General features: G+C 33.3%; 1 protein-coding gene across 1 annotated transcript; it reads left to right on the top strand.

Moving 5' to 3' along the window:
* The first annotated feature begins 622 nt into the window (after positions 1 to 622).
* On the top strand, positions 623 to 18,559 carry LOC115446672. Its single transcript, XM_030173431.2, has 3 exons — positions 623 to 670; positions 14,481 to 16,077; positions 17,440 to 18,559. The coding sequence occupies exons 2-3, from the start codon at positions 14,555 to 14,557 to the stop codon at positions 18,281 to 18,283; spliced, it is 2,367 nt and encodes a 788-aa protein (XP_030029291.1). The 5' UTR covers positions 623 to 670; positions 14,481 to 14,554; the 3' UTR covers positions 18,284 to 18,559.
* The last annotated feature ends 9,323 nt before the right edge of the window (positions 18,560 to 27,882 follow it).

Below are 27,882 nucleotides of genomic sequence, written 5' to 3'. Positions count from 1 at the left end.
TGAGAACGAAATCCCAACTTGTACTCAAATTCGGTGGGTATTAACCAAACAATTCCACGGATCGTTTGGTGATAGATTCGGTAGAGAACACAAAGAGAGCCCTCGACTTTTCGTAATACCAGAGATCGATATTTTGAGTTACTGTGAATGTGGTTAATTCGAAGAGTGGCATCGTAAAAGTGATAAAAAAACTATAAGATCAAATGTTCACGTTTTAAGGGAAGAATATATTAATAGACTTGGAAATAACGACCCGTATCGGCTTCACACGGGTTACATTAATTATCTATAAACTGATAACTTCTGGTAGTCTGAACACGACCAAATTTCATAGAATAACCCGATGGGCTAATCAGAATATTATCTAAAACTTTAATTAATTAGCTCTTGGCGTTTTGGAGCTCAGAGGAACCATACATATGAATATTAATTTTATATATTCAGAAATAATTTATTAAATGGTCTATTTATTTTATTAGAATTTACTTCTGATATATACAGTTATGTTTATGATGTGTATGTTTTTTTATATAATATTACAATCCATTTAATATTAAATTAAAATGTGGAAGCCCTCGCATACCATTCATGGTAAAATATATATTAAGTGTAACCATATCATTTCAGATTCGCCTGAACAGGAGCCTTCTAAGCACAGTGAGAATTTGAGGTGAGTTGGTAAATTAGTGTAATCGATCATTCAGCATCCCACAAGCTGATGACGGCGGCGTTTTCGTACTATACATAATCGACATCCAATGCATGTAGAACCTCTTCTTACTGACTCGTCAAATTATTACAATTAAGCCCTATAAAAATCATATGGGTAATGCTCTGTTTTCCCAAAGCTTCAGGCATTTGTTAATTTTAACTTTAATAGTGCTATGGTAATAATTTTACAATAACCATTTTTTTTTATTCTGGCACTCTTAAACATATGTCAATAATATTGCATTTTTAGTCTAATTTGATACAAATAAACGTGAAATAATATCGAATATTTCAACTCATTAGAAGAAAATTACATTTGCAAAATGTCAACTTTTATCAAGAGCGTTTTAAAGTTTTGCGTGCAGATAATTTGGTATAAGTGGAATATACGTGCAGTAATCATTTTATGTTTTAACGGTGAGTCAGGAGGACAAATCTTTTCTATTTATTATAATATAATAATAAAATCAGCCTGTCCAATAGCTAGGCACCGGCCTCCTCTCCAACTGATAGAGATTAGGCCTTAGTCCACAACGCTCGCCTAGTGCGGATTGGTAGACTTCGCACAAAATTCCTGTTGAGAACTTCTTAGGTATGTCTATTTATCATTGTTTATATAAAAAATGCATCTGTAAACATATAACGTGTTTGGACATGTATGATTCTTGTAATAGGACGATTTGTTGAGTACAACGTGCTAAGCTCTAAAAGTGATGAAGTACTGGAACCGAGTCATTAGGTAGGAAAATGTTAGGTCTGAAGACTATACTATTTAATGTAGTTGCTGAAGATTTTTTTGGTGTTTCGTAAAGAACTATTCAAACAATTAGGAAATCAACATGAACATTGTAAATCTCCCTAAAAATGTATAACTTTAGAAACAAATAATTATTGACTTATAATTCTTATAACCCATTCTATAAACATTTCTGTGGTTCGAGAAAGTAACGAAATAATTCTGAACTAAAAACTTCAAGGGTCTACTACAAGTTTCTCAGCCATTTCGAAATCCTATTCCAATTTTTTTCATGAAAAGACCAGTTATATTCCTTGTTACTTCAGCAATTTGTGGAATACAATAGGAGGCAGTGCTCTCTGCGACCGACTCGACAGTTAACATTTATAATGGAATATCTAACAGCTAACGAACATGTTTAGATACAGTGACGTATATCTGAGCCATGTTCTGGGACTGGCCGGTGTTTATTCAGTAAATTAGTAGACTGCCGTGACGTCTGAGTACGTACCCTTGCGTTGGACATAGCTTTTGGGAAATATTAATACGTTATGTTTTATAAGATTCATTTATTATTCTAAACCCAAGTAAACATTCAATAATTTTAATTGATTTGATTTATTGTTTAATGAATAGTCAAAACATTAAAAATAAGTCGAAGTAGCCTCGTTATAGACGTTGTATTGAAGTGGAATAATGTACAGATAGGGAAAAGACACTAAGAACCACACTTACCTCTTCAACCAATCGACAAATTCTACAGGAATGACAGTTTATATTTAGGATTGGGTAGGTTATATTTACCGCCGTTTATAAAGTACATGGGGACCCCTTTTCTTTCTCTGTCTCGGTGGCGTATGTATTACGGTACGACTGCAGTGTCTCATTTTCGAGTCGGGCAACGTGGAATTGGGTTTTTCAACTCAATATCATCCCAGAATCTAGTACTTGTGACAGTAATGACAATAGGCTCGCCCCTTATCACATAATGGGATGGTATATACAAGGTGCAAATTGGTACTAATAAACCAGATTGCGTGTGTTACTTTTTTCTAAAAGTGATGACAATACGTGTACTGCTAATGCTGTAGGGCATATAAATATATAGATAGGATGATCTGTACAGATAAGAAAAACATGCTTTAAAATTTTGTTTGTTCCTTATTGATACTTGGAAAAAGTGTACATGACGTCAAATAACTACATGTAGATAAAATATTACATGTATAATACTAATAATATCGACGATATTGCCCTAACATTTCACAAAAGATAAACGTATTATCACAACATGCACGACGCTCACGATTTGATATCGAAACATTACGAAGAGCGCAATCGATAAGTAACGCATGTTGACTTGCGTCGACACGTACAAGTATAAACAAGAACTGCCATTTGCGGACACGCACATGTGCCACAAAGCCACTGGAACATGGGTATTGCTAACCGCTCATTCAACCCTATTCACGGAGGTGTGCCCTGAATTTACTATTCGATTGTGTCTTTATATCTACTGGTACATTTTGCCGAACACTTCATTTTGTTACATGCATTTTTGCGTGAAATAAAAATAAAATTTCGTGCGTTATTTTTGGATGGTGCTTTTTATAGACACTGACATATGAATGGAATTTTTCGCGAAGCGATGGCTAAGTGTTATGGTTTTTGTACTGATGTCGGGATAATCACACCTATAGCATCAACGTTATACCTAATTTAAAATTTAAATTTACTACATGGAACTCCGCTAGTTTGAGAGTTAATATTCGGTGTTAAAATTCAAACCACAGGGTTTCAATTGTCATTCGAACTAGAACACGAAGGCTTAAAATTCTACTTTTCGATGCCTAAAATGTAGAGTATATTCAAAAAAAATATTCTAAACTTTGATGATGTGAGTCGTTGTAGATGTATGGAATAAAATTCTATAATGTGTGCTAATGCTAGCAGCAAAGTTTTACCTTGCATTTTTGATTTATTTAAGTGTTTAAGGTTTTAATGTAAGTTATGCGAATTCAATCAATACCTATAGGGTCCTTCTCGTTTATATGGAATCATGAAATTTGGCATGAAGCAAGATCTTACAGCACATGTAAAGGGAAAAAAAGAAAACCTTAATACTTAATAACGAAAAGAAACGAATTTATTATTAAAACTTACTCGGAAAAGCGGAATAAGTTTTCGATGCGCGCACTATTGCACTTATATAATTAAAGATACCTTGCCCATAAGTGTGTACGGAACCTGCGGTGCGCGAATTCATTTCGCACTTGTCCGGTTTTTTTTTTAATAAGAACAGTCCTTGCGTTTTTCTTCTGCGATGTCTTTCTAGATGTTTTCTTTTTATTTTTGTCAATAACGTAGTTGTATTTCGAATTATGTTAATGCTATCGTATAAGACAAGCACCTTTTAAAGCTTGACAATTTATAAAAAAATCTCTGTAATATAGTTTTCTTTCATACTTTTAACTATGCTTCAAAAATCACAAAAAATATGTCATTCGCTTGTTTATTAGTAGATGCTATTAGATAATATTTCATTGTAATGTTAGCCATAAAAACTATGTACCGTTATAGGTCTAGCGATGGAATAGGATAGCGTTACATTTTGAAGTAACGCAGTGTTGCGTTAACGCAGGGATAAATTTTAGACTATTTGAATATTTTACGACAGAATATAAACAATTACTTCAGAATAGTACAACTTTTAAATACGGACATAATAATAAATAGTTGAATATATTAAAATCTAAGGAAATTGTAAAAATTACCGTCTCCCGACAGTAATTCGGTGGACTCCGAATAAACACACCCACACCTTGCCACACCTGTCGGCCAATTGGCTCTATCATTGTGCTTATTTTAGTTATTTTTTCCCACTTGCACTTGAATCACAAGCTAAAAAACCGCCTTATGAAAACAGAATATTAAATGTTTGATTTGAAATATGTTTTCCCATGGTAACATTAGGTAGTCAACATTTAACTCGACGACGACGACAAGACGTCGGAGTTTTTTATAAAATACCTACTGTACCAAAATGATTGTGCATCAGTGGCGAAGCGTCCATACAAGCCGATTCCCACCGGCTTCCCTTTTAGGTTTTCGGTGATACTAAATAAAATATTTAATAGGTAAATTATAAATTTAGAACATATCAGATAATGGAGAATAATTATAATAGCTTAACTTATTAATTATTGATAACTTAATAATGACATCTCGATAGATGAAGATAGATAAATAGATAGAATGGCCGATGCCATTAGCCCGTTGTTTGTTAATTTAATCGATATTGATTACTTATTTTTAATAATGTAAGATAGCGCACCTTTTATTTAGTTTCCCCGAAATTTCGTTACCTAAGTGATATTGTGACGCCACAGGCGCAAGGTAACCCGCTGTCAAGCGGCTTAATGTCGTAGTATGTTTTTTAATATAGATGGCAGCACTTTCTATGACTTTCTATGCCGGGGTTCGTCGGAATCGTGCCGATGATATGGGCAAAGGGAACTCGAGATTTTTCGGCTTCACGTTAACCGACTATGTATTGTTGTCACTTTTTATGTCGATCAAACGTCATAATTTATTATGCTAATAAGTTGCGGTGTTTGTATAAATTGTAATATTTATTTAGTTTTTGATAGTTCTGTGATATTTAGTTGACTAGTGCTTTGTTTAATTATAAACTACAAATAAATGTGTATTATAATGGAAATGGCTACCTGTGATAAGTTTAATGTCTATCTTTACGTAAGTATATTATTAGTCTGTGATTTTACATATTAGTATTTAGATGGTTAAATATTTGAAGTAGATCTGATCCGTTTTTGATTTCAGACACAAAATATTTGTTAGAAGAAAATTAATATTATATTTTACTGAATTTAAAATAGCACGACGATGCACAAGAAAAAGTTCACGAATAAAACCTTTCTTGATTATTTAAATTGATAAATATATAAGTTTATCATGTAGGTGAAACTTACACACACTTAAACTGTTGGTCTGTTTGGCGAACGTGATACCTATTTTTTAAGGGGGAAATTACATTAACAGTTTTATGTTGAAAATAAATTGATACTTATAGGTAGCTGGTGGTGTGGTTATAATTTTAATACTTTTGTTGCTATTCTAACAAATTAATAGATACCTAGAAATTTATGATTAATGGAAGGAGAATTATCTACGTTTATTGTTCGATTTTATGAATGATTCAATAATTTACGCATAATAGGTACTTTAGTAGGTATGTCAATGATTGTTGATTTCGAATCAAGACTAATTCATTGTCTTAGTTTTTGTTTTCGATAAATTGCCCCCGATATCTTAACTGATGCCATTTTTTTTTTGCATCGGGTTACCTTTTGAAAAATTTCACCCTTCGCCACTGTTGTGCATTGCATAACTATAAACTTCAATTTCTTTTGAGTAACCTAAACCTATTAAGTATTATGTCGTCTTGGGATGTTTTTCTCTTAAATGATATTGCAAAATGAATATCATACAGGGACATCCATATTTTGTAGGAAAAACAACTGGGTTTCCGAAGCATACAATCACCCTAAATATGAGAATAATTATTACGATAACATTAGAAACATAGTGTCAGTGACACTTCAACCAGTATAAAATAGCAGGATAACGTAGTTTTCCCATATATACATATTTTTTTGTTTTTATGAGAGCGTTGTTTAAAGGAGACAAACTTTTACGCACTAAAAAATAGAATGGCCGCCTACTCAAACGGACTTTTGAATATTTACCTTTAAATGTTAAGTTACTTTGTTAACGTTAGATATTTCTCTAAAACGTAATACAAACTAGTATACAGTATTACCCGTCCAACATTCCATTTAATTTTGATTAGTTGAAGCCAGATAAGTGCACTCAAAGAAATGTTAACAGCTTAATCGAGTTTAGTTTATTTCCTGATACATTCCGCAAAGCAAAATTGGTTTTATTCCATCTGTTTCCTATGTCTACACTATTATGTGTTAATATTTATTTTAGTACATATTAAAGCAAATTCAAATAGAATTTGAGAATGCAAATATTTTTTCATTTAATTTCTTGCGGTTGTGACATTAAATGAAATACAATGCTAAAGCATTGTATTTTATTGTGCATTTATGTCTAGAATCGAAATCAATAATACCAGTAATACCAATTTTGTATTTTTGTGTCCATTTTGTATATATTAGAATATAGAATAAAATTTCTATACTTAATCTCTAAATTGAACGCAGCAGTGTATGCTTCGCAAATGGATTATAAAACCGATATTCTGAAAAAATAAAGGCGATTCATTCACCTGACGCAATAGAATCCCGACTATTAAATGCAAACAAAAATGCCTGAATCATACGCCCATTTTCAATATATGGTGGAACTTTATTATATTTTCTTAAAAAAGATTAGTTTTTATTTACCGTAACTAAAATAATATTATTTTTTGCAAAACCGGAAGGCATTTATTATTTTTTAGGAGCGCTATCTAACAACCAATTTTTGTAAAATTTTTCATGTGTTAAAATAGTTGCTATACCTGAAACATGAAAGTTTTTATCTGAGAAATATGAACAGTCCCAAGGGATATCCGATCTTTACACGCTTTTCGCCGCGCACGGCGTGTGTACTATATTCCATTTGGGGTTAGGTACATATTTGGTGTGCTACCAATATATTGCTGCTCAATGCCCCAGAAACTATGCAAAGATAATTCACGTCTTGCGGTAATTTAACGGCGGTAACACAAAAAAAATAAGTAGTCAATAATGTGGTTTGCAGACTGAAAACTCAGCAGGTTAATTTAACTTAGCTCGCATAGTTAAGATATTTTGTTATATGTGCAGACCGCAAACTATGTAAGCTAAGCTAATCTGACTTAGCTTGGCGTTTAGTTTGCAACTGGCATTAAGATTTAGTTTCCTTTCATTTTGTAATTATACTTTAACTTTAGTGATCGTTCCACCTGGACCCAATAATTTAAGTGTGGCAATGGAAAATCTTACAAAATATGTACCTATACACACATATTTTTGTTACGAAGCCATAGTGACGAAAACTAACCTACGATAAATATTTGTTTAAAATGTAGTGGGACGAATACCATATAATAATCAAATAAAATGCTTTTCCCAATAAACAACGAAAAGCCTGTTCAAAAAAACAGAACAGCTGGTGAAAATCATCTGTTTATGAGGAGCTTGTTTGCCCACGGATTACATGATTTAAAATAATTAGCGTTAGAATAATGTTTCCATAATGAGGCACGAGGGTAGCTGACTAACAATAATTATTGAAATTAAATATTTAGCAAGCGTTAATGTTACCAACTAATGATACAATAAAATAAATGCCTTCATTATATGAAGTGTATGTTGCAAACTAATCATTACAAAATTAAATGGCGACATTATTATTTAAAACGAATCAAGTGTCAGTGATAAAATTGCGAGTTTCTGGTTGGAACATTATAGCTAGTAATGGAATTGCCTTAATGATACATGGGGTTTGCAAATAATAATTTTTCATAAATAGATTTCGTTAAATATTTTTCCATTTGTATCTTGTTGTTTAAAATAATTGCATTTCATAGTGATGGAGATATTCAAAGGGCACTTTAATGCCTTTATATGTATATGGAATCATAGTTACATAATACCAATTTTGTACTTTTGTTCCCATTTTTATGCATTAAAATCTACAATACCTCTGTATATATTAATCTGTAAAAAAATCTCAGGAGAGTGCGATTCGATAAAAATTATAATACACCCCCAGATAGTCCCCTCCGTGACCACGAAGGCGGGAAAGTCTTCGAAACGTCGGAAGAAAACCAAAATATTAAAACCTCGATTAAATTCGAAAAATAGTTTAATTTTAATACAACCGAACTTATAAAAAAAACTTAAGTCTCTGAAAAATGACCATTGAAAACATAGGCAGTGATCTCAATAATTTTGTTCGTGGCTGGTAAATTGGTAAAAAGAACACGAGCGCAGTTCAATACAGGTTTGTAAACTACAGGCTTGTTATTGTCAGAAACCATGGCAACATCCAACTTCTATCCGTTGTATAAGTTTACTACAAACAATATTGCTACGTATCATTTACTATGTTTTATTGTTTTATAAATGTGCCATGAAAACATATAATTAAACCGGGGCATTTTTTTAAACGACTTCAAAAAAGGAGGAGGTTCTCAATTCGACTATATGTATTTTTTTTGTAAGTTAGTTACGCAATTACTCCGCTATTTGTGCACCGATTTTTTTATTTTTTTTTCGGAAGGAGATTGTGAACTTGTCCCATAGCCACCAAGTCAGCATCTGATGACTGGATCCTGGAGAAATCGAGGGCAAAATTTTCTAGGCCTACACATCGTTTTTCGTAAATTTTATGAAGTAACTTAAGTACTTGCGTATGGTAATAATCATGTTATGTAGCTAAGCTGATGATGGTAGGTACAATTCCTTAACAGCAAGGAGTTACGCGAAGAGGCATTGACTGATTTAGTAAATTCACTTTAAGTTTGAAAGGGCGTGTGCCATTTGGTCTCATGATTATTACTAACAGAAAAAAGTAAAATATAAAAACTTTTTAACAAAAAATCAAAATCGCCTTCAAAAACTACTAAAACCAAAAAATAGTTTAACATTACCTATATACAGGTTACCAATTTTGGAGTCGGTGCCTAATAAAAATTAAACATTAGTCATTAAAATTGCTAGTTGAGCTAGATAAATACATGAACAAATGTACGAAAACAATGTTTGATTTTTATTATGTACCGATAAACTAAATTTGAATACATTATACGGTTGATGATTGATTGAAAGCCTATTACTGTGTGACAATGTCCATTGAGCTATAACTCAATGTGAATTATATTACCCACCAACCCAGTATTTTTAAATACTTTTAAAATAAAAAAGTGTACTTAATAACATTCTTGTCATCACTACTTTGATATAAATGATTTCAAATAAAATGCATTCATTTAATGTGTTAACAAGATTCATTAAATATTAATGAATATTGTGTTAATAAATCCACTTTTCAGTTTCAACACCATCCTTGTTAATAAACCGAGAAATTTAATTGTCATGTATTGCGGTGAGTTCACACCTCGAATTTTACTACTATTTTTATAATATTAACGACATAAACCTATAATTATTCTATAAAAAACCGCAATAAAACCTGTAAAATAGTTTTATTTCAATGTCTAACATTCTCGTAAACATAAGACATCATTAGACATAAGCGTTTTTCATAGATAAATATATATATATATATATATATACTGAATAAAGCCGTATTTTGTCTATTAAACGGTGCAACAAGACGGTTATTTTGCCTCAGACGGTAATTCCAGTATAGTCGGTAAATCTCGCGAGTCCCTGTTATGACGGTCCAATAAAGAGGGAAAGTAGTCTACTTCTTTCAAAAGGCACTTTTGCACTGGCGTCGGAAAATACTACTAATATAGCATTGAATAGAGACCTACTCTCACATACTGACATGTATACGTATAAGTATTTTGTAGGCGGTAATAGGAGTCTATGTTATATTCTTTTTATTTAATGCGAGTTGTTTTTGTGGCATATTTATTGTTCATAAATTCGGTTTAATTTAAACTTTTTCTAAATGATTTGTTTAGTAAATCTTTATTTATGATTAATTATAACTATATAACCAGCCCCGTATTATACACTGTCCCACTGCTGGGCAAGGGCATCTTCTACTGTTAAGGGGATTTATGATATTTAATAAGGTCAGTAATAATTGTTTTGTTTTTGTTTAACTACCGCCATAATTAGTATAGGAAAAAAAAACTGTGTGAACATTTCATACGGTATAATATACGACTTTATTTATTGGTGGTGTCATAGAATCACAAATGTTTAATTTAATTTCACCGGGTATAGTTATTCGACAAATAGTACAATAGTATAATAATTGAATTTGCAAGAAAAGGTTTGATGTCAAGCAAGCGGTAGGTCATAAAAATGAAAGCCAAATTATTTCTGGTTTGAAGCAGCACCAAAAGAGGACCGTTAAATGCTTGTTACATATTATATTGAAATTCCCTAAATACAATCACTGTTTAATTTCCTGCAGCTTGCACATTGTTCCAGTTTTGACACAATTTTAATGAAACTTGCCGTTCAAATTCCGACTCCGTAAGTGACAGAGGTTAAAATTATGTATGAATCCATTAAACTAGAGTTCACAACATCGCCACATTTTAATTTATTTTGAATTACGTTTTCTTTAACCCATCTCTGTTATTGTTATTTATGCATGAATATTGTTCGTCATTGTTTATACTTTATAAAAAAGGCTATACTTATTGAAGAGATTTTTTTTTCTCGGATAGCTTAAAGTATTTACAATTTATTATTATTATTTATTTTTTGCTTTGCGCACACAGCTCTTCTAACTGGAGAAAATACTACACACGGGCCTCGACCAAGTGTGCAGTATTGTATTATTTTATATGCTTAGCTATAATTAATGTTTAGTCTGGCTGTCCGTTAACGTCGGTCGATAAGAATTTGCGGACTATCCTGCAGGTGTTTAGTATGGAGGCTTTTTGTAAGCTGGGGAATGTTTGCAGTGGTAAATCTAACATTTCTATGGCTGTATGTAGATGCTTAGGTATAATACCAGTAGTAGACAGTACAATGGGCACTATTGAAACTTTTTGTAGTTTCCACATCCGGGCTATTTCGTCTTTGAGGTCAATATATTTGGATATTTTTCCTTAATGCTACTTTGGACGTTAAGAGTGTTTGGTATGCCTATGTTTATTAACATGGCTGTTTTGTTTTTGTCGACTGGCGTTATCTCTGGTCTATTGTAATGTACTGTTTTGTCTGTTAAGATTGTTCTGTCATAGTAAAGTTTATGGGATTTATTTTCTAATACGGTTTCAGATGTATATTTATAATATGATTGTAGAGGTTCGTTTACTAATAGTCTGTATTTAATGGCTAGTTTTTGATGGATAATATTGCATATTTGATCATGTCTATGTTTATAGTCAGTTTGTACTATTGCTTTACAAGCGCCTGTGATGTGTTGTATGGTCTCGGGTGCACTGTTACATTTTCTGCATATATCGGATGTGAGACTTTTAATTTTATGTTTTGTATTATTATTATTTATTTATTTCTGAAGGACCTCCAACAAAGGATACACGGCATATAATAAATACAATGTCGTAGTATTTGTACAATTAGCAATGTGACGTTATTGAATTTCGATCCTTATCTTACAAAACACGTGTGTTATTTTTTTTGTACGTAACAGGTGTTAGGAACTAAAGCTAACACCTTTATTCGTTAAGTATTAGATAGAGATGAAACTAGTCCATATTTATATTTTCCTAAGCATTAAATGTATCATATGTGATTGAAGAGCCAAACCCATCATCATGTTGAGCAGTGGGCACACGCGTTTTTCGTGTTAATTCTTACCATACATACTGACTTTATACTATTTATATTATATATTGTTTTTTTGGCAGTAAAAGTAAAATTGTACTTATAACCTGTCTTCAACAAATATGAGGCAAATTGAAAAGGAGATAAGTCAAAAGCAATTAATGCTATAGTAGACACCTAAAGGCAATTCGTTATTGATTGTGAAATATTCAACATAAACGCAACTGAACAAGGAGTTCGTTGAAAGAGGCGCAACACTTCGAAAATCCGAGCGTTAAAACGAGCTCGTAAATAATTGGGACATTTAACCTCGGGATGTATTCAACCGGAAATTTAGTCGATAAATAAAGTCTTCTGAGTGCTTTTGTGTATAAAATTATGAGATCGATTCATAATAAAGTGTTCCGACAAAGACGGAAAAGTGCGTATGCAAAATTTTAAAATATCGATGTCTATTTGTTTGTAGGGTAGGATAGCATAGGATTACGAATTTTCTGTTTTTAAATGAAGGTAAAGTTGTTATCAATTATAGAAATTCCATGTAATTTTTTCAAGTCAACGCCGAACTTATTTCTGGCATTCGCATTCATACCGTTTTATCTTTTATCAGTAAACTCATAATATTGAAAGAGATAGGAACAATGTATAATTAAACTAGTATTATTCTGTAGTAACCCAAGAACTAATGATCTAGCTTATCTTTATTTTCTTTAGCTAACATGGACACGCTGAATAAGAAATAGCAGTAAATAAGAAATTGCCCTGTCGGATCGCGCGGCTAAGTTGAAAGGAACGACGATGCTTTATTGCGAATGTGTGGATTGAAAATGATATTCTCACACTTATAGATTTAGGAAAAGTGAGTTGGTTTTTTAAAACATTCTAATCTTAAATACAATCTTGCAATGCAAATAATTGTGAAAATAGATGTTTGGTGATTGTAAGAATTGTAGACACTTTCGAACGAATTTAGATAACACACCCACACTGACGTCTTTTATCCCGAAAGGAGTAACAGAAGTGCAACCAGTGTACTGACATTGCACCGCTTGATTTCCGTCCCGTGATGTGATCGAAGGTGAGCCGAATATAAGATAGAACATGTCCTAGATTTAATTTATTTATTTTATTTTTACTTTTTTTGATTTCTTATGTTTACGCAAGTGTTAGATATTAAAATTAAACATTTTTTCCGAATTTTATCACAGTTTTTATATTTTAATTTTCTCCCTACGTTTCGAAGACTTTGCTGACTTATACTCATAACACAATATTTATAAGGCTATAAGGAACCAGAGTCCTTACGTCCCACATCAGACATAAGACAATTTTATTTTGTAGATCACTAAAGCATAATTAAAAGCGTAATTTTGAAATGTTACTCAGTGTGGTACCGAAACCACAGAATCGGATTATAGCCAGCTTAGCGCCCATGCTCTTCAGATGAATTTTTCATTTCCACTCTATACGGTACATACACCACTCACCACCTCTCCCTAACATATGCTATGCTATCACGTCATGCAGCCTGCAATTAGTTCTGTTAGAGATATTGTGGAAGCAATTGACGTGCTTCTTTGCCGAATTTTGTACTTTGTCGTATTACGACGAGCAATTATGTTATGCTACAATTTTAGGCTTACTTGGGGGTTAAATGTATAGAACATGGACGGATTTTGATTAGGTGTTCCATATTGGTACAGAATAATTTAACATAGTTCGATTAATTTGATTTCTAATTAACTATATTATTTAATAAAGATTAGGTAGATGGCCGCTCGTTCGATTTACTGGGTCCCCGTAAAGTGTAATAATGGATTTTGGTATTTTAGGTGTCTGTACAGCTATTTGTATTTGCAAAGCAGCCGCAAAGCTGCAAACTAATACTTGGCACGAAAGCTAAGCTGTACCGAATTGTGGCAAGGTGGCGTTAAATTCAATGTTTCTGAAACTATTAGATAAGTGCTTCACGTTTGTATTCTACCAAAGGAATATTTACCACACATTGGATGTGATTTGTTACATCCAAAAGATTCCTTGTTCGTACATAAGTTGTTACTGTGACTAAATGATGTTCTGGTTTTATTTCCATTTCTATACCAACGACTACACTATAAATGCGATTTGTGAAGACGTTGGAATGTTTGTTAGAAGTAAATGCAAGCACTGGTAAATGCATATGGATTAAATATACTACATAGACAGGTCGAGTTCTAGACTAGTCTTTTTATTCTGGAAAAAGACTTTCTCGCAGGGGAAGTTAGGACCAAAGTATTACTTAATAAAACGTGTACGTGATGTTTTATCATTAAAGGCTCGGTAAAATGTCTATAAAATTTGTTAAAATTCTTTTACAAACACTAAAAAAAATTACAAAAGTTGTAACAAATACCTCGGAATGACTTTTTGATAATTATGATTAGTAGGTTGTAATATAGTATAGTTAGCTATCATTATATTGAACCATATAATACTTAATAAATTACTAACCTGGTCAGATCTCTTTCAAAATGAGTTGAGCTTATCTCTGTAGCTGCGTTTATACTGTATAGTAATGATATTTTTATTTGCAGGAGGAAGACCGTTCAGGGCATGACGCTGGAAGGTGAAGACGATCGGTGCGGCGCAGGTTGATTTGTCGCAGGGCATGTGGGTTTTGCTAATGCTCTCGCTGGCGGCGGCCGCCTCTGCCGACTGCCCGCGCCACTGCGAGTGCAAGTGGCGCAGTGGCAAGGAGTCGGCACTGTGTGCCCGCGCAGGACTCACTTCCGTTCCGCCGCGCCTCGACCCCACCACGCAACTCCTCGATCTATCAGAAAACCGTCTGCCTGCGCTTCGAGATGATGCATTCGCAGCCGCAGGCCTTCTTAACCTCCAACGACTGTATCTGCCTGCCTGTAACGTGAAAATAATACGACAATACGCGTTTCGTGCGCTCGTCAATCTTGTGGAACTCGATTTATCGCGCAACCGTATCGATGCTGTGCCATCGCACTCATTCGATTCTATTCCCGAGCTCCGTGAATTGAAACTTGGAGGTAACCCAATTACTAAAATAGAAGATGAATCATTTATGTCACTACCCCACTTGGTGCGATTAAGTTTGAGTGCTTGTAAAATTGCTGAGATAGAGCCTCGAGGATTCACAGGATTAGAGTCCTCTTTGGAATATTTGGAGCTTAGTAAAAATAGGCTACAAATAGTTCACGTTGCAGTTTTAGCTCCCTTACGATCGCTTAAAGGATTAGAACTTGCAAATAACCCATGGGAGTGCACTTGCGCTTTGAGACCACTTCGTGACTGGATGATAAGGAAAAATGTGCCCGCTACCGTAGTCCCCGAATGTGCATTGCCTCCACGGCTGATGTTTCATTCTTGGGATAAATTAGACTTGGAAGATTTCGCATGTCAACCCCAAGTTACCGCTACTTCAAATCAATTAAAAGGTATAGAAGGGGAAGAAGTGACTTTGATTTGTAAAGTGACAGGAGTGCCAGCGCCAAGAGTGCGGTGGGTGCGGTCGGGCCGCCTACTTTCTAACACGACTTCGACTAATGTCAATTCTGGTAGAGCGTTTATGCTACGTAGTGAAGGACAAATTAGTAATTTAACTATAAAGTCGGCAGATATTCAAGATACTGGAACTTATACGTGTAGTGCCGAGAACCGTGCTGGAAAGGCCGAAGCTATTTTGAACTTAGCAATAGAAAAGAAACCAGACAGTAAAACTTTCGGTGGACGTGCGCTTATGGCGGGGATGGCAGTATCCGCAGTGATAGTGTTAAGTTCTTGTCTCATAGGACTTTGTGCGTATGAAACTAGGAAAAAAAGACAGTTAGATCGGTGGAACGAGCAAATCGTGACAACAAATCATCGCGACGATAGTTATGAAAAAATAGATGCTAGTTTAAAGAATAGTGCAGAATTGCCGCGAGTGATGACTAATGATAACAGTCGTAAAAGAGGTGATTACAGAAATGTACCGTCTCATGACCCTGAAGATGATTTAGAAGGTTGCTTAAGAGGAGACTTGCAGGACGATAGAGAATGTTCTATGACACCACCTCTAGATGGAAATTGGCGACGAGCTGACTTCGAAGCAATAAGTGGTAGATCAGGAACTACTGAACGTGACCTGCACATACCACGACTAAATGAATATAATATGAGGTAATTTTAGACATAGACTACCTTAAATTAAATGTGGCAGCATTGCTGATTTATTGATTAGAAAAAAAATATATATTACGCGTCATTGCTAGAGAATAGTTTCCTATTTATTTACTTTATAACACATTATATATTATAGTGAATATATTTGGATATATTGTCATCATTATAATCTATAGGTATTAGGTAATTTATGAATGATTGACATGAAAAACCTAATTACCGAACACAAAATCTTATTATACCTCGATTACGTAAGAATTAACATATAGCAAGGCTAAAAAGATTCACTAAATAAGTCCTCGTACTATATTACAGGATCTGCGCATTACACAGGCGTACTTAATCCCTGTGGTATATTCGCCCAGTCAACCGTGTGGTTTGGGTGGCTGCATAATGTGTTTATAATGAGAAAAGGAATAACACCAACTATTAACATAAAAATTAACAACAATCCTGGAAAAAATATTTGCTCTTTCCTCTATCTTTGGCTTCCATACTACTACTAAATATAGAATCACTCCGTTTTTCTATAAGCTAAACCTACATTTTCAGGTCGGTATACCTTGCATCTACAAGTAAGCAAATTAGTTAAGAGGACTCACTAGGTATATTTACGTCCGTTCTTGATGAGAAATTTTATTCAGGTATCTATACTATTATATTATAAAGCTGCAGAGATTTTTGTTTGTATTTTTGTTTGTATGAACGCGCTAATCCCAGTAACTACCAGTTCGAATTGAAGAAATATTTTAGTATTTTATAGCCCATTTATTAAGGAATGCTATAGGCTATATATCATCACACTATGACTAATGGGAGCAGAGAAGTAGCGAAAAATGTTGTAAAAACGGGGAAAAATTTCTCTTGAGAACTTTTGTTGCGTGCCATGGGTAAACGTTTAAAGTTATGCATCAAATAGGTACCACGAGTTTGTTCCTCTTAAAAAATTAAAAAAAAATATATAAAATAAAGACCCCTGTCACATCCGCCTGTCTGAACGTGATAAACTTAAAAACTGCCGTACGGATTTAGATGAAATTCGTTATAGAGATAAAGAACATTGACGACTTTCTATCCCGGGAAATATATAGCGTTACCTTTATAACAGAAATCTTTCGCCCGGAAAAACTTCGAACTTCGAGTGACGTGGGCGGAGCCGCGGGCAAAAGCTAGTATTATTGTATAGTTTGCACTGCACAATACACTAGGCGATCCATTTATATAATGATAGTTTAGTGAGATTGACCAGTCTAATAGTAGTCCTTCACCACTATTAGAGATACGTTATGAACAGGCCAGATCCTATATCTGTTTTTTATACAGATGTGACACAAACTAAATAATGATCTATTGTTACAGGTCGGATGCTACATCAGAATCCATTCAGAGTTCAAATTCTACTGGCATTATGAGTGCACATGTTGAAATATTGTCTGAAAACAACCGGTACAATAATAACTCCAGAACGTGTCCCAGATCAAGACCTCGAGATAGACTCGACAATGATCTTTCTGGTAGTGACAGTGAAAAAAACTACCCTGACCTCATAGAGATGAGTACACTTGGCGCCTCCAGTTATCTGCGAAGTGAAATGAAACACGATTCATATTATTTTTACACAATACCAAGAAGAAAAGACGGTGATAGCAGAAGTCCTTTACTAAACAGCCGAAGGAACAGTTCCGGAGGGGACTCTACTACATTTCTCGATAGAACTTATGATAAGCGTCAAAGACCGTCGGGTCGACGTTCAAATAGTTTTTTAGATCTTTCAACTGGTGCAAATCGAATACGGCGGAATCCAAGTCTACCCGCGTCGCCCACACGAGACCAGCCTACAGTGCCGTCAGCGACCCCCCTATTAGATTTATCAGGACTCCGTGACTATTCACGCACTGGACAAACATTGGAAGATTTCGATTTCAGAGCTTCACAGTTAGAAAAGTTTTTAGAAGAATATAGAAGTTTGAGGGAACAACTTTCAAGGATGAAAGAAACTAGAGAAAATTTGCAAAGAACACGCGCAGTTGAAAATGATGAGTTACGATCAGTTTTAAAAGGTAAACCTAGCATAGCTGTGACGGAAACGTCATCGTCGGTGGCCATGGCTGACGCAGCATCTCCGTTAGCACTCAGCCCGCCGGAGTACAAATCACAGCAACAAAGGCCGGAATGGCTTACTTCTCTGCTCTACCGTAACTAGTTCTACATAACTGTAAAACAACCAAATGGGTATTTATTCGTCTAAAAAAATTGGTTTTAGAACACCTAGTGGTGATTGATGTTTCAAATTTAAGGAACATCTGGACAATTGATCGTTTTAGTAGAAAAAATAATACAATTTGTAAATATATACTTTTATTAATTTGAACTGATGTCGATGATAAGTACTTAAATAAGTGAACAGTTGTTTATAAGTGAGATGCGAACCTGCATTCTTTAAATGTTGAATTGAAATAAACCAATTTCAATAATTAAATTATGTTTTACTTGTTTGAGGTTGCAATTTTTAAAAGAGTGAACAGATATTGTACTTTAAATTGCCTTTCGAACAAATCAATAGATTAATCACGAAACAACAAACTAATTGAATGGAGTTTGGCCGATTAATTATGAACTGTTCGGAGTTAATTACAGAATATTTCAATGCTAATCTCGGGTTTGCAATATAACGTACAACAATTAAACTATATATTATAGACTCAACGATCATGACCGTACGTTAATGACTACATTTCCCTAAAGAAGAAATTTTTTACACAATACAATAATATCCCCCGTGCGATATAATAATGATAAAATGCACTTATTTAACGTCTGCAGAATGTATAATATAATCGATATTATAATCGTAACTGACTCGGTGGTGTAACTGTATTTCGGGACGAGTGCAGTCCTGAGGTCTCAGGGTCGGTCTCAGGTCGAGCAAAGTGATATTGGTTTTAGCTACTCAGTATCAGCCCGACGACGTCTGGAATAAATGCCTGATATAGCGATAGGCTTACCCCCTATTACATCATGGGACGGAATACGCACAGCAAAAAGAGTGAGCAACAGTTGCGCTTGAACCTATTGCCTCGGCGATGAAAATCGTAAGTATGTGCGTATTATAATCTTTATAACAGTCATATAATTAAACAACATTATTTAATAAATTTAAGACTACTAAATTAGGTTATAAATTGAACGTACTGAAGAATGTAATTCTTGCATTACTAAACAGAAGTTTGAGTTTAACGCGTAAATATAGTCATTAGTAAATAAAACATTAAAAACAACTTTAAATATTACTGCGAGTTCTTAACGTGTTATAACAGGCGGAAGGAGCGGCGGAAGAAACTTCAACAAGAAGATACGTTTAAATTCTTATACGAGTATGAATACGAGATGTTTTAGATTAAGTTGTCATGTAAAAATCTACAACAAAGTGGTTCCAATATCAACTACTACATAGAGCTCAAGGGGTCAACCGCAGATTACAGTTTTCTAATTGACCGGTGATAAATGTTAAGATGCTTTCCATGCATATATACACCGTGATTTTATAGTGGTATTGGAACTAATATGTGATTAGTTAGAACAATTTGTAGTACAAAAAAAATATGAATTAATTGTACTGTTGATAATTAAAAAAAATATAGTTTTTAATAATATTATTTATTAATTGTTTGAGTTTGATAATGATAGTAACGTCGCGACAATTATTCATAGTTATGAATGGCACCGATCGTAATGATCTTAGTAGTAAGTGAGATTTGGTTGCATTACCACGAGTTTTCATTTATTATTCGTAAAACTTAATTTTAATGTTTATAATTAATATTTTTAATTTATTTCATTGTTTTTTTTTTAATCTCTATTTATGATACAGAATTTTAGACTTTCAGTTACAAAATGACTATAATATCTCGGTGTATATACATTTTGTCACATGTATTGCGGTTTTTAAATTATAATTTACATACCTATACGTTTTTGTAGATTCAAAGCCCTGATTTAAAAAATACAAATCAGTATATTCAATGGGGAAAATAACTTTGTATCCGACCACGTACTGTTCGTATAAATTTAAATATTTCCTGCAAAGTTTTATACTGGCAAAATATTATTCTATGCTGAAAATTCTTATTTAGAGTTTCATTTTGTAGTAATTTTTAAACCAGTGCCAAACGTTGCATAAATACTACAAAGTAAAGAGGAGCAGTTCCGGAAATAACGATTCAGTTTGATATCGGAATAAAACTATTTACAATTCCTTTTGCTTGCAAACTCAAACGTCTTATTTAATCCAATAACAAATGGATTTCGACTGAAATGAAAATAAAACCTTATTCAAGAACCAGTCATGAGAATCAAAATAATTGCTACGTAAAATTTATTTTTAATACTGTTTCTATCTTTTGTTGTTATGTATCTGTATACTTATTATGTTATTTTTGACAATACTTTCCTTTTTTACAGTTTCCGTCGATCGATATTTTATTTACTAAATCAATATAACTTACTATTTAATAAAGCTAGATCTCTCAAAACAGGCACTCAGTTTTATTTAATTACGATAAAAATATATGCAGAACGTAAAAAAAAGCGAAGGACGAATGGTAATGAGTAAACTTTCTGTCATTTTGCAGGTTGCCTAAAGTTAAAAGCACTTCCACCGCGTGTGTTTCAAAAGTGGATTATGGTTGAAAAATAAACACAGCCGTGGAATAGAAATTAAAATAAAAACATCTATATACTTTAAGTAGACGGCCTAGAATGTTTTAACACAACGTATTATTATGAAAATAATTGGATAAGCTATATTGAATGGTTCTCTGGAGGTAAGTTATATTTAATTAAAATGTACAATGTATATTTTATCGTAATCACATCTCTTTCGTGATAATTATTTAAATCGCGGCCATTTCGTAGTACACGTAGTAATTCCACTAGGGATTATAAGTTTTTCGGATTTACTCCTGTATTTTTGCACTGGTTCAAGAACTCCCTTCGTGACTAACAAGATTGTAGGTAAGTACCCCTATAAGTTTTGGTAATCAGGCGGCAACCGAATTTACCCTTTCAATTGCTGTATCATTTATTATGTTTCAGTAGGAACTTCATTTTCCTCACAATTTTTAAAGTATTAAATTATAAACCGTAATTTTCGGATTCCATGACCAATAAAACCCTTAAACTTTTACATATTATGGCAAAAAGAAGACTTCATATACAGATAGACAGATTACTAAGTTCTATAACAATTGAATATTTTCGGTAAACAGTATGGTACCCTAAAACAATGTATAATAAATTACTTTCATTCATTGCCCGGAAGTTTACACTATAATTTTAATTTCAATGTTTATGTGAGATAAAATAAATTAGTTACAATAATACGACTTTGGTGTTAACTAATCTGTTCTTAAAATTAATTATAAAATTAATTAAACTAATTATTTAACTCTGATAGTAATCGTTGATATTGTACAATATTTGGAAAATAATAGGTTGCTTGTGATTTCTAAATAAATGGCTCTTTATATATCGTGATACTTTGCACATTTCCTTTTTTTACCTTCACTTACTCTAATGTTGGGAAATTGCGACACATTTTTTTCTGTAGTCATCTGGCTGACTACATTTTTTAACTCTTTTTGACAAATATAATCTAAGTAGTCCATTGAAACGTTACATTTGGGGTTGCGTTTTTAGAGAACGCAATTTTATTTTTTTGAAGTGTAGGGGTCAGTGTAAAGCTAAAACCAAGTTTGTGGGGTCGCCACCCTTGTCCCACGGCCGCCATCTTGAAAATAGGGGTTGAAATGGTTTTACGATGTATCTCTTAAACTATTTATCTGACAAAAAATTATAAACATTTTTGTTGCAAATTAAATTCTCTACAACTTTGGTTCAGTAACTTTTGTCGTAGAACTATAAATAAAAAAGTTATAAGCGAAAATTTTAAGAAATTCAATGTTAAGCAATGTCCATTGCAACGTCATCAGAACGTGTGTTTATAAGGTTCATAATACTTTTTTTTGTACTCTCATTACGTACAACAGAAACCCGCAGTTGTCGGCTTGTACGCGAATTACTTGGATCCTGAATCGCTTTGGCACAGATGAAGCAATTGTTCACAAGATCAAAGTCTGGCTCTGGAGCTTCTGAAACTGACGATAAACTACTGGAGCTGCTGCTGCGACGATTAATTGTTCACAAAAACAAATTTTTAAGAACTGTTTCGGAACTTACTTACTGTACATATTGCGTGTTATTGTTATTACGTGGACAATCGAACCGATAATGTTGTTCATCGTCGCAGCAGCAGCTCCAGTAGTTTATCATCAGTTTCAGAAGCTCCAGAGCCAGACTTTGATCTTGTGAACAATTGCTTCATCTGTGCCAAAGCGATTCAGGATCCAAGTAATTCGCGTACAAGCCGACAACCGCGGGTTTGTGTTGTACGTAATGAGAGTACAAAAAAAGTATTATGAACCTTATAAACACACGTTCTGATGACGTTGCAATGGACATTGCTTAAAATTGAATTTCTTAACATTTTCGCTTATAACATTTTTATTTATAGTTCTACGACAAAAACTTACTGAACCAAAGTTGTAGAGAATTTAATTTGCAACAAAAAATGTTTATAATTTTTTTTGTCAGATAAATAGTTTAAGAGATACATCGTAAAAACCATTTCAACCCCTATTTTCAAGATGGCGGCCGTGGGACAAGGGTGGCGACCCCACAAACTTGGTTTTAGCTTTACGCTGACCCCCCCTACACATCAAAAAAATAAAATTGCGTCCTCTAAAAAACGCAAGGTAAGGCCTAAAAAATGTAACATTTCAATGGACTAAAGACAAATTGTGTTATTTAAGTATTGTATCAAATATATTATATCAAAGAATAGAATTTATAATCTTCCAAACCAGTGTTCAAAGGTTGCTTGATCAAAAAGAAGCCGGTCATTATCACGTCATCAAACGTAAACCTAAACACACGTCTTTATTTGCTACTCCCTATAAATCTGGGCTAATCTTTCATAGGTTGATGAGATTTTGTTGAAATTTTAAAATTCACGTAGTAGGTTTGTGAGAAAGTAATTTGGGTTACTGTTTTAACCTGACGTAGGATTCAATAGAAACCAATAGGAAAATCGAGCGCGTCCTGTATTCGCAAAAGTTTCTTGATTTTAGCAAACACACTCTTATATCAATGGGTTAGATGGACTATCTAAGGAGTCTGTTATGTGTGATTAAGGATGCTTTAAAACAAATAAATCCATATAATCTCTCCAAACAACACAATACATAGATAAAGAATATTTTATTATAAACATTGTTGAACTACAGCCTGGAACGTGAAATACGATGCACACGACCTCAGAAAACATTCTCAAAAGAAAAATAAGCATATAAAAATGCTGGTTCTCGTTTTAGCGAATGCGGGGTTACCGCAGAGACAGAAGAAGTACCAAAGATCTTATTAGAATGTTCGCCCGGCCGTTGTATTTCAAAAACCTTTTGTAATTTATAGCCTGAAAATAATACAAAAGAGAAAATATTAAGATTAGTAACGTAAAAATTGGCTTGGTAGAAAAATGAGAGAATAAAAGAAATTATTCATATTGTAATTTGATTATATCGTAAATTAACTCAATTTTCACTTTTTTGAAGGTCCGTAGCAAAACATGCACTTGGAACGTTGCGATCATTTTATTTATAGATATAACAATTTACACACACAAAAATAATTACGATGGAGGGTGACCGAATATAGCCCAGTACCCAACATAGCCCAGTTTAATGATTTCTTATGTTTACGTGAATTAACATTCATTTCTAACAAAAATCAAAAATGGTACTAAAACTTTAGCAAACAAATTTAAATATGTGGGTTTATGGTTCAGAGACCATAAACGAAATTGCACCTGCAACTGCCACTAAAGGCACTGCTGTTTTAATGTGCAAAGATATTATATTTCCATGACATTTTTTTTTAAATAAAAGACATATAAAGCACGTTGCATTTTTTTACTTTAAAAAAAACACTGAATTTGATCAACATAGAATTTTAAGTAAGTTTTGTTGTTTACCTGCCTTTTGTCATTTTTTTACAAAACTTTCTTGAGCTCAAGTGAAGTGTTCCAATGATAGCCCACCACAAAAAAACAATGACGAAATAGTCGGCCGATTTATTGTCACATTCTATTATTACACTTTTTTATTTCAGTGGGTTACTTTTGTTTACATATAATTCGAATTCTGTATACTTTTATAATAAGCCACAGCCAAGTATTTAATTGTTATTTTACTTTGATAATTTGTTATAAATAAAACTGTTTTTCATACGTTATAAAATAAAGTAGTTGATACCTAAATATCGATAGCATACATTGTTACGACAATATAATAATACCGCCCATGTTGAGTGCCCAAATTCGTCACGTCGCCCACGTTGTTGTTATTATGTAAGTTTATTTATTTATTATATTTCTAAGTAAGTTTTTATTATATTTCTTCATATAAGGATTTTATGAAGAATTTAAAATAAGGTAGCCCATCAATGGTTCCGTTACCTTAGTTATTAAAAACTGCGAATATCATTTTATATATATTTCCCGAATGGTTATCATTCAAAACACATTATTTCATATAATTATATAAAATAAAAAACTATATCTATAATTAATAATTATCCCAAAGCTATGCATGGTCTTCCGTTACTCTCATAAGGGTTATACATATTTTTCATCTATTTCTTATGGAGAATTTTATCATAGTTTTCCTGTACTGAATATTTTCGCCTTCTATCTTCTACCAGCTTTCGAAGACGTCATAATTCGTAGTTTAGATTTGGATATTATTGAAATATACTTAATATCTTAATTATTTGTTATATGGCGTTCAGTTTATTTTGATAAGTTTATTATTATTATTATATTGTATCTTTCCTGCGGGAAATCACGGCATAAAGGCCGGTCCTTTTGGAAGGCTTGCGTGGGGACATGGATCCAACACGTAGAGGCCCCTTTAAGATACATTACTCTAGGTGGGGTTTATTATTATATTATTATTATTTATATCAAAATTTACTAGCGACATCCATGTCATGGCAGTTTGTCAAGTAAATAAAAAAATAACAAGCATGTGGGTGGAAATAAATAAATTAGTCTGCACTGAATAACTGAAGCGTTTTGAACACATATAGTTTTAAGAGTTTATATATATTTTAATGTATAGTAACATGATCTTTTATTGGCATTTAATTATAGAATAATCGGTATATAACTTTATCAAACGACATTCTCGCACATTATTGGGACAGATTTTTTGTGGTGCGTCATTCGCCAATGAAGTTGACATCTGCACAGCTCCTAAAGTAACGTGACTTATTAGAAAATTAGTTTATGACATAACATACCAACTGAGTTACGGTTATTTCATCGTTCGCAGAACAGCTGCGGAACTCTACATAAAACATGGCCTTACGTGATTTTGGTTAGCTTATTCTTACATAACTATGATATTCTGTAATCTACACTATATACGAATATACAAAGCTGAAGAGTTTGTTTGTTTTAACACGCTAATCTCAGAAACTACTAATTCAAATTGAAACATTATTTTAGGGTTGGCTAGCTCATTTATTGAGATAGGCTATGGAACATCACGCTATGACCAATAGCACCGGAATATCAATGGAAATTATGGCAAAACCGGGGTAAATTTATTCCTTATAAGAGCTTTCGTTGTATGCGATGCGTAAAAGGATAAATTTACGCAACCATCATGTTTGTTCCTCTAAAAAAGTTCTAAAAAAAATATTTTAAAATAAAGCCCTCAGCGCATCTGTTTGCGTGTTTCAACTCGATAAACTCAAAAAATACCAAACAGATTTTGATTAAATTTAGTATGGATATAGCTTGAGATCTTGGGCAGGACATAGACTACTTTCTATCCCAGAAAAATATATGGCGGGACTTTAATAGTGGAAAACTCTTTCACAAGACTGAATCCGCGAGAAAAAGCTGGTGTATATTAAAATTACATTTTACTAGTAATATTTATGTACACAAATATTATTATTTTTTCCTTGTTTATCATCATATTTTCATACTTTGGGATTTATCAACACCACAATTTAATTGAAACCGTAAGTGGCACTATTAAGTTAAGATTTAGATCCATCATATAGCTGAATAATAGATAAACTAGCCAGCTTAGAATAGCGTACATGACGTTAAAACAGTGGCATCTAAATTACGAAACCAATAGACAGTACGAGTGTTCGCAATTACAGCTGTCCGAACGAATTGTGTGTTCGACAATAAAAGCGATACTTTTATTGTTGCTGTAAATTGCCTTTTCGTTGTCGCGACGATGTCGTCGTGTCCTCGCTGCGTGCCCCCCTCCCACATAACTTCATGTTGATGTAACGTTATTGTTCAGTAAATCTGGCAGCGTTAAGTTCATGCAAAATAAAGATGTCAAATAAAATACGGTAATAACGGTGCAGTTGCTGCAAGGAAACGGGAAATGTACGTACGATATAAAGGAGTGTATCGGAATATTCAATATTAGCTCGACTTCAACGTCGAACTTACGATACAATAGCGAACTTTCCTACAATGTGACAAAATGGTAATGGTTTGGTAGAATACTACAAAATCTGGCTATATTTGGTGCATTTTTTATACGTTACCTTATATTGTTACCTCAATTTTTTTTAAAGAGTTGGCTTTCGAAAAATTCTGATGGTTATTTTAAATTAATAGTAATCATTACAATACCTTATACAATAATAAAACTTATCCGGTTTCCGACAAACAAGATCTACATATTTTATTGTTACACAAATCAATTAAAACAATCCATTGACTTCACGAATGTAAACAAAATCAAGTGCTAAGTTAAAAGTTTGCAACTCGACTCTAACAACCTAAAACGATGCAAAAATTGGAAAAGCAAATTGCTTTAATAGCTTTGGTACGTAAATCGATTTACGTTTAACTCGAACGATTCCAAGATACAAATACATTGTAAGCGAATTATATTACTACTGCCCGAGAACTGTTGATTGCATGAGCGCTACGGACCTAGTGTATTAATACGCAGCTACAATTAAAAGCTAAAACTGGAAATAAATGAATCTTTTTAATTGCCCTCAGCGATTAAAAAAACAGGGGCCAGTACGAAACGAAACATAAATAAGATTGTATTTATTGCCATTTGAATGGGGCGGTGTATTTTTTAGACGGCCTGATTCGTGGACGTAATCTTTTTTTATATTGTATTGGATTAATTAAGTATATTTCACAATTCATTACGATTTTCATTTACTGCCATATTTTTGCCGCAATATTGTATTTTTTTTTCTCTCGAAGATAAAATGCTCCACTAATAGATTAACTTGTAATCATAATAAACAGTTATATCTAATATCGTAAGCTGAGAAAAAAGTACTCAATCACAAAAAATAACATTACTGAGTTATATATTTTGCACCTATATAGTGCAAATAATTTTAAACTAGACTTAGCGTGTAGTAGGTAAAATAAGCTGACTGCCACGATAGCGTCGTTGTGTTATGTGCGCGAAACGACACCACTCCGCCGTTGTGACTTCGAATCCCAGATTGGGGCAGTGATATTGAGTTTTTCTTCTTCAGCCCAGAGTATGATATTTTTCCCCATATGGCCATAAGCTCACCTTCTATCACACTTTTTTCATGAGACGGAAAACACAGGCGAAACGTGGTTGCCCTGGTTGCACCCCTTCATCCCTTTTGGGGATAAAGGCCTGATGTGTG

The sequence above is a fragment of the Manduca sexta genome, chromosome 24, assembly GCF_014839805.1.
Source record: "Manduca sexta isolate Smith_Timp_Sample1 chromosome 24, JHU_Msex_v1.0, whole genome shotgun sequence".
NCBI classification, from domain to species: Eukaryota; Metazoa; Arthropoda; class Insecta; order Lepidoptera; family Sphingidae; genus Manduca; species Manduca sexta.
The sequence above is the reverse complement of the archived record's forward strand: the minus strand, read 5'-3'. Positions and strand labels throughout refer to the sequence as shown.

Bases quoted from the DNA above. Each gene is read 5' to 3' on its own strand.
- LOC115446672 (XM_030173431.2), top strand. From the start codon at position 14,555: ATGTGGGTTTTGCTAATGCTCTCGCTGGCGGCGGCCGCCTCTGCCGAC. The intron at 16,078-17,439 runs GTAATTTTAGAC...CTATTGTTACAG, and splicing joins CTAAATGAATATAATATGAG to GTCGGATGCTACATCAGAAT.